Source organism: Mustela nigripes, chromosome 17, assembly GCF_022355385.1.
Source record: "Mustela nigripes isolate SB6536 chromosome 17, MUSNIG.SB6536, whole genome shotgun sequence".
Lineage (NCBI taxonomy): Eukaryota > Metazoa > Chordata > Mammalia > Carnivora > Mustelidae > Mustela > Mustela nigripes.
Genome location: NC_081573.1, coordinates 27,327,155 through 27,335,758, shown reverse-complemented (window position 1 = coordinate 27,335,758; position 8,604 = coordinate 27,327,155). Strand labels below are relative to the sequence as shown.

Below are 8,604 nucleotides of genomic sequence, written 5' to 3'. Positions count from 1 at the left end.
AAACTTTCAGTTGTAAGAAGTAAAGGATGTAATAAACACATGGTGACGTCATCAATATCGTATTGTACGTCTGAAAGTTACTAAGAGAGTGAATCTTGAAAGTTCTCATCACAAGAAAAAAAACATTGAACTGTGTGAGGTGATGGATTGAACTAGATGAGAAAGGAAAGTCCCCTGGGGTACTAGGCCTTTTAACAGGACAACTGAGATCAGCTGTGGGAGGATTTTCAAACCTTCATCGACACCTCTTCTTATCAGGCAAATGCACGGACAATGGAGCTGGTCCAGGGCCCCCCAATTCCCCCTGTCTCTCAGAGGATGAGGTCCGCTGAAACTCCCCGACCCCTCACTCTAGCTGTCACCCTATTAACACAAGGACATTGAGAGTAATGCTGGAGATTCCTGCTGTAAGTCTTGTTTTAAATATTTCACATATAGTCGAAGCAATGCCCGTTACCAAGCGAAAAACCCAGGACCAGGGCTGTCTGGTATTTTTTTAAAAAACCGTGTAAGACACAAAGCTTTCAATTAAAAAGTTATTTATTAAAAAATATTTCCTCCTGATTCCGATTCCGTATCAAATTAAACACGGAGTGATGTTACAAAGCAGTAAGTGATCAGCTCCGTTTGTATAGAGGCTGACAATGACCTCATTAATTCCTTAGTATATTCTACTGAAGAGTGGAATACAAATTCAGCTCATTCACTTCTGCTCAAAAGGGAAACACAATTGGTATACTTCATAACCAAAAAACTTTTATGAAGCTTGTCTTCATATTTCAGTTTATAGAGATTTAGATAATACAAAATAATGCTTGCTCGCTTTGGCAGCACATATAAAATGATGCTTGCTTAAAAGAGCGTCCAAGCAATGCTCTGGATTTTCCTTTCCTGCAAAATTCCAGGAAAACATGATTGTTTGGAAGGTTCTTTGTGACTCACGAATAACCACCTGAGATTCCTGTTTCTACTCTTCCACTCCTTGTGTTTCCAGTGATTAAAACATGCTGGAAACATAATTTAGAGAACACTAGAAATGCCACAGAGATCCCAAGGCTTAAAAGAGCTTCTGACCGGACAGGATATGGGCATTGAGAAATGATTTTTTTAGAAACACATACACTCCAAGGAAATACTTTAGTACTCTTTAGCACTGAACACTTGGGGCGAGAACTGGTCTTTCAATGGTTCAAGTAGTCAGTCTTTTCTCAACAGTTTCTTGATAAGCGACAAACCTTCTCAAATTCATCTTCACATTGTCGAGAACACACAGCTGATCTGGACTGTATTTACCTCTCCCTTCTTTTCGTATCTGCCAAAAAAATCATATGTGATTTGGTATACATTACGAATTCCTTTAGATAAGAAAGCATGTGATTTGGGGCGTATTCTCTTCAGAACAAAGAGCTGCCAGAATTTGGTGAAAGATTTTCGCTTTCCAAGGTAAAAGAATACAGTGTGTGAGCCCTAAAGATAAATTAAGATTATGTACTTTTAAAAATGATAGTTACAAGAACGGCTGAATTGCAGACCTTAAAAGAGTTTTATGTTTTAAGTTTTATGGTATGTGAACAAGACTTCACCTCTGGAGAGTGGACCTCAAATTTTAGTGTGCAACAGTATCATCTGGAAGGCTTGTTAAAAAAGCAGGTTGGTGGGCCCACCTGCCATTTCTGATTTTCAATAGGTCCGGGTTTGGGCCTGGGCATCTGCATTTGTAACACATTACCAGTGAGTCTGCTTACAAGAAAACTCTGAGAGCCAGCCCTTTAGGGAAATTCTTCGGTAAAGTGCATTGTATCATACTGCAATGCAACTTGAGGCCAAACATATACCCAACAGTCTTCAATGCAACTGTGGCTTCGTTCACAGAAGCGCTTCGTATGAAAAACTACAAGCTGCTCTTCTGGCTAACAAAGAAATTTCATTAGGGCTTTATACGTCTGAGAAAAGAAAAACACTTAATTAAACATCATTACCATAGCACTGCATAGCAAGTAGGAATCTCAATCAGAACAGCCCTCCCAATGGTTAGGGGTTGTTTTGCTGGTTCATAGTTTACATAACTCCTCTCTGAGCATTGGCTTCTGCAGTCTGAATTCTCAACTACATCTGCTTTCCTTACAGCTGCAGGGAAATAGGAGGTATTTTCTCCTCACCATACAGACTCCTTTCAGATGTTTCAAGGGCCTGCTTGCACCCTTTAAGAACACTGTGGATACCCACCACGTACTGGTATGGAAATATCTCTAGGACACAGTGTTAAGAGAAAACACAAAGTGCAGGTTTGTGAATATGTTGGGCTACATTCTAGATAACAAAGGGGGAAAATACTAAGACACATTTTGTCTTTATGTGGAGAAACGTCACTTAATTTGATTACCCATGAGGCAGAAAATAAAGGGAATAAAACCTCTCACTGCTTAAAGAACAGACAAGTATGGGTGAACAGAAGGTCAAAAGACAAGAACTTCCAGTTATAAACTAAATAAGTCATGGGGATAGAACGCTCAGCATGGTGATTCTGATTGTATATTTAGAAATTACTATAGGAGTAGAGCTTAAAAGTTCTCATCACAAGAAAAAAATTTTCCAACTATGTGTGATGATGGATTTAACTAAATTTGTTATAGTAGTTATTTCCCAGTATGTACATGCATCAAATCTCTACACTGTACACCTAAAACTAATACAATATTATATGTGAACTATATCTCAATTTTAAAAATAGCAAAAAAACCAAACCAAAACAAAACAAAAAAACCCAAACAAAAACTCCTACAGGCCTGAACAAAGGGTAATTAAGAGTAAACTATTCAATTGTTTCCCCCAGACTTAAGTTACCTACTGGTGAATCTTAGCTCAATACATGTCAGTCACTATGATCACATTTTTAAATAGAATATGCCAAAACATGAAAACATTAAAAACAAACCAATTCTGATGTCCTTAAACCAACACTGACTTAGATGTAACTATGACATAGAATGTACATGATGTGTGCTGCTATTTTTCTAAAGAAAACTATTTCCTATTCCTTAAAAAAATGAAACTTCAGAAAATCTAAATTATAAGACATACAATCATATTCTCCTAAAAAACATCACAGAGTTCTCTCCTTGAGAAATCAACTCTGCATCAGAAGCCTGAAATTGCGGGCGGCTAGGTGGCTCAGTCAGCTAAGCTTCCGACTCTTGGTTTCAGCTCAGGTCATGACCTTAGGGTTTTGAGATCGAGTCCCACGTCTGGCTCCACACTGGCAGAGTCTACTTGTCCCTCTCCCTCTGTCATCCCCCTGCTCTCTCTCCCTCTCTCTAAAATAAGAAAATAAAAATAAAAGAAATACCTATCGGAAAACAACAGAAGTAAGCTAATTTTTCATCCAAGCCTCTATTTTCTTGACAAAGATTTAAAAGCAAATATTTAATCTGAAATCTAAAAGCAAAAAATATGAATATTTTTATTTCTCAAAATGACATTATTTAGAAATGGAAATTTTGTTTGTTTGTTTGTTTTTTAAAGTATTTTTTTTTAAGACTTTATTTATTTATTTGACAGAGAGAAATCAGAAGGCAGAGAGCCAGGCGGAGAGAAAGGGGGAAGCAGGCTTCCGTTGAGTGGAGAGCCCAATGTGGGGCTCGATCCCAAGACCCTGAGATCATGACCTGAGCCGAAGACAGAGGCTTAAACCACTGAGCCATCCAGGTGCCCCTTTTGTTTGTTTTTTAAGTAAATTCTATGCCCAAGGTGGGACTTAAACTCATGACCCTGTGATCAAGAGTCACATTCTCCACTGACTGAGCCAGCCAGGTGCCCCTGGAAAGGGAGGTTTAGATCACTGGAGAATGGTGAACTTCAACTTGTAGACATAGGATTCAAGGCTGTTTTTAAAATTCCTGGTTGCCTTTCCCTGGTCACCAAGTTTCTGAAAATTACTCTTTGACTCAAAGTTAGCTTTGATGCTTCTAGTGAAACAAAAAAATAAATAAAAGGGTAAATGAAGGTAGCTACATTCTCCAACAGAGACCAGCCTGGAGTTTGCCCCTTTTACCCAAGGGAAATAGTCGTAACACTGGAATCAAGCTGGAATATATTACCTGTAATGACATGAAATAAATTTACAACACCTATGAAAGTGCTTTGTAGGCTCCAGACCATAGTGCTTCTCCAAGAGCACTGTGAGCATTACTGAGCTCATCTAGAAAGGGAACCGTGCCCACACCATTCTGGCCCAAGTCACAGTGAATCAACAGCAAGGCCTGAGCTCTGACTCAGGCAACAAGCATTCTCCAGTTCTAGGGAGGCAGTGTTCTACGAATCACAGAGAGTGCACGGAGGGAACTACAGACACCCGTTCTTGGAGGATGGCTGAGACCTAAGCATTTTGACACAAAACGGCTCCATACCTTCATTTTGAAGACTGGCTGGAATTCTTTCAGAGCAGATAACAATTTAATCTGAACTGAGGCCCTTTCGGCTTCTTTACCATCTGCGAAAACATCGAAGAGGGCATCCAAGGCTTCTCCTGCCACCACGAGGGAGGGATCTTTGGTGGCAACCTCAAGCAGAAAGCACCCAATGGTCTGGAGACAACAAGGCACACTGTTGATTGTCCAATATTCTAACATCGGTTTCCAAAATGCCTACTAACTTTAAATGTGGTAACAATTCACATATGGTATTTTAAAATTTAAAAATGCCAGAGACAAATTAAAACTTGGAAAGAACTAAAGATTAAAGACTTCACCTATATTTATAAATACACCAAGTATAATATCAATAAGATAAATTAAGTATATTAGAGTTTCTATTCCTAAATTAAATCAATTAAAGTTTCCCCTCTATCTCCCCAAAAAGGCTGTCAAAAATACAGATATATATCTGCAACAAAAAAACATGCTTTTAAAACTATATGAAAAAGTAAAATTATATGAAAAACATTCTAGGACAACTAAAAAAATGAAACTTCATCTCTTTCTGACTCCCTGTGATGATCTTTAACACCCATCCATCCTTTGAAGATTAGCTAGCTGATGAACAGGGCATTCCCAATCTGTGAGGAACTGTTCGAGAGTGAACTTACTTTGTTTTTGGCTGTTCTGCTTCACCCTTTATGTCTCAAGGGTGATGTGCACATCTGGTATTATCGGTGGGAGAGTGGAAATGCTAAGAACAGCGAGTCCAAACTCCAGCTGTGACATAAATAACAGACTGACCCTTAGAAAGTCCATTACCCGCTCTGGACCTCAGTCTTATCTGAATTTAAGTACTCAAGATAACCTCTAGGATAGTATTTAGAGTTAATAACCCATAATAAAGTATGAAGCACATACGATCACCTATGAAGTAGTCTTATTAAAAAGATCAACATAAATCTGAATGGGATTCAGGTTTGGATCTAACTTTTAGTCTGCAGAAAATACAGAAAATAAAGGAACAAGCTTAACGCCACATGGAGGCAATCAGACAAATCCAGAAGGCTAGAGGTTGTGAGACAACTGACCCCAGGATTTGAGGAATAAACAGGTGGTAGTAGAGGTGACCAGCTGGCTCAGTCAATAGAGCATGTGACTCCTGATCTCAGGGTCATGAGTTCAAGCCCCATGTTTCGCATAGAGCTTACTTAAGAAAGAAAGAAAGAAAAAACAAAAACAAAAAGCAGGTGATGAGAGGTAGTGCCAGGGTAATGGAAGGGAAAGAAGTTTCTAGATTGAGAGAAGCTTAGACGATCCAAAGCCAAACATAACATGTAGACTTGACTTAGATCCTCATTTAAACAAACTATCCATAAATAGATGCTTGTGGAACAAATGGAAACATGTGAGGATGGACCATGCTGAAGACATTAAACAGTGAGCGGGCACCACGGTGGCTCAGTTGGTTAAGTGCCTCCTTCGGCTCAGGTCTTGAGCTCAGGGTCCTGGGATGAGGCCCCATGTCAGACATCCTGCTTAGTGGGGAGTCTGCTTCTCTCTCTCCCTCTGCTGCATGCCCTTGCCCCGCTCCTCCCCTCACCGTACCCGCTACCGGTGCTCTCTCTCAAATAAATAAATAAAATCTTTAAAAAAAATTTTTTTTTAAATCACATGTTATGCCTGAGAAAAACCTGCTGCTCCTCCTAAGTGGATCTTGGAAATTATAGTCTTAGGGAGCAGGAAGTGATGAAACACGCACACGCTCATCTGTATCTGCATACACATACACAGCCACATGGCTACGTTCTCTCTCACTAATGTGTCTATATATCAAAATTCCCTAGAATAAACAGAAGAATGGAGTAACCGTGGCTGTCTCTCTAGAGTCAAACTGGGGGGGGCTGGAAAGTTAGTAATGGAGAGGGGTCTTTCATTATATATTCTTTTCTACTTTTCTGAATGTATTGTTACATGCATGTATCATCTTTTAAAAATAGGTTCTAAAAAATATCAGTCACTGGGGTCCCTGGGTGGCCCAGTCTAGTTAAGCATCCAGTTCTTCTTTTTTTTTGAGAGAGTACGAGAAAGAGCAGGGGGAGAGGCACAGGGAGACAGGGCGAGAGAAGCAGACTCCATGCTGAGCCAACATAGGGCTCGATCTCATCACCCTGAGATCATGACTTGAGCCAAAATCAAGAGTCAGATGCTCAACAGACTAAGACTCCCAGCCACCCCAAGCGTTCAGCTCTTGATCTCCACTCTGTTCTCAACCTCAGTGCTGTGAGTTGGGCATGGAGCCTACTTAAAAATAAAACAAAAACAAAAACCAGTCGTTGTTGTAAAGTTCTCAGGAAGTCTAATAGTTTATTACCCATTAATAAGTAATCAATATTTCAGCAATTATTATTAGCACAAAGAACGACAATTTTACTACCACAGTCCTTTTAGTTCCTAGGGATGCTGTGTCTCTAGTAGTGTAGTTCCCCAGCAACCATGCTGAGATAAAATGCTACAAACAAATATGCTGAGTGAGTTCCTAATGCGGTTCCCATTTAAAACTTACACAGTGATAGTAGAGTGGACTGTGCGGTATCGTTCAGAATGTGCTTTAGTCTGGCATGCTAAGGCAACTGGGGAGTTGTTCCTCCATCAGTACGAGAATATAATATGCATACGTTTTATGCAACAGCAAAGGCAGAGGCACCTGGGACAATTCTCAACTGGGCCTTTCACTAAAGACAAATTTATTTCTGAAAAAGTATCTCAGGAATAAAGTTAAATGGCCAAATGCAACTCAGTTTTTCAAGTGCCTACCTAATTCATATAGGCAAATCAAACCAAGGGGCATATTTTAATAATGTACCTTAGTAAGCAACTTCTCGATAGGATTTCTTCTCAAGATGTCCATAGAAGTTTTTAAAAACCCCACACCAACAGTTTACTCTTCCCCCTCTTTCTAACGATTTAATGTTTTACGTTGGAAGCATATAGTTTTACCTTAAGAGTTTCCAGTGTTCCATCTTCTTTGGCGAGAACGCTGCCCGTGATTCCTAAAATACTAACAACGTTTACTCTAACCCCGGTGTTCCCACTGTGAATGCCGGCTGTGCATAATGTCATCAACTGATTGGGAGTCATACACTGTTGAAAAGGAAAGAGAATATTTACAGTGTTAAACTCAGCCAATGCCAACAGCATGTGCAACAGTAGTGACAGGAATGCCAACAACAGAGAAGTTATTACATACCTAATCAGTGCCCAGTACAGCTGGTAATTCTGAATGAATATGGGGCCTGTTCACGTCACTGTCATTATTCAATCTACCACAGCTATAAGCCCAGAAGAGGGACTTCGTTTCCCATTAGTTTTACTTGAAGAAGGCTTTTGGGGGGCATCTGGGTGGCTTAGTTAGCCAAGTATCTCTCTTTAGCTCAGGTCATGAGCCTGGGGCCCTGGGATTAAGGCCCGTGTCGGGTTTCCCGCTCATTGGGGAATCTGCTTCTCCCTTTCCCTCTCCCTCTGGCCTCCTCTCCTACCCTGCTTGTGTTCTCTCTCCCTCAAATAAATAAATAAGATCTTTAAAAAAAAAAAAAAAGACAACTTTCAGTCAGATGTACACAAACCTATTTAAAGAGATCCTAATTTCTTTTAAACATTGATCAAAAAAAAAGTTTCGAAAGTGTACATAGAATATGTAGCTTTAATAAAAATTAGCTGAAGGGCTCTCTGCTCTGCAGGGAGCCTGCTTCCTCCTCTCTCTCTCTCTGCCTGCCTCTCTGCCTACTTGTGATCTCTGTCTGTCAAATAAATAAATAAAATCTAAAAAAAAAAAAAAAAATAGACTGAAGCCATACAAGTTGAGATGTGTGTTGTTACAGGAAATTATTAGAGATTGTAGAAACCATTAAATTATAGAGTACTTCTACTGCGTAGTGATAATTTTCATTCTAAGCTAATCTGAACACACCCGTGGATGCAGATATCACCAGAGAACTCAAGTTGTCGTGTTGCCAAACCCTCACCTGTGAGCACCAGCGCAGTGTGGTGACTGAGGACTTGGGGTCAGACATCCTGGGTTCATATTCTGGCTCCTCTCTCTCCCCTCCCCAACTAAGGTCTCCATTTCCCCATCAGGGACACGGGGACAGTGGTCACCCTGCAGAGTTGCTTTAAGAATTAAATAAAGCAC

The 8,604-nt window shown here is 40.0% G+C and overlaps 1 protein-coding gene across 2 annotated transcripts in view; it reads right to left on the bottom strand.

The window, feature by feature from the left end:
* Positions 1-522: 522 nt before the first annotated feature.
* The window catches only part of HEATR3 (HEAT repeat containing 3), a 40,191-nt gene continuing 32,109 nt past the window's right edge, over positions 523-8,604 (bottom strand). The window contains exons 13-15 of one of the 2 annotated variants that reach the window (XM_059381544.1): positions 7,413-7,556; positions 4,407-4,583; positions 523-1,312 (exon numbers count right to left, since the gene is read on the bottom strand). In XM_059381544.1, the coding sequence (XP_059237527.1) occupies positions 1,190-1,312; positions 4,407-4,583; positions 7,413-7,556 (444 nt within the window). In that variant the 3' untranslated portion in view covers positions 523-1,189. Of the gene's footprint in view, positions 1,313-4,406; positions 4,584-5,083; positions 5,193-7,412; positions 7,557-8,604 lie in introns of those variants that run through there. The other variant, XM_059381545.1, reaches the window with a different exon arrangement.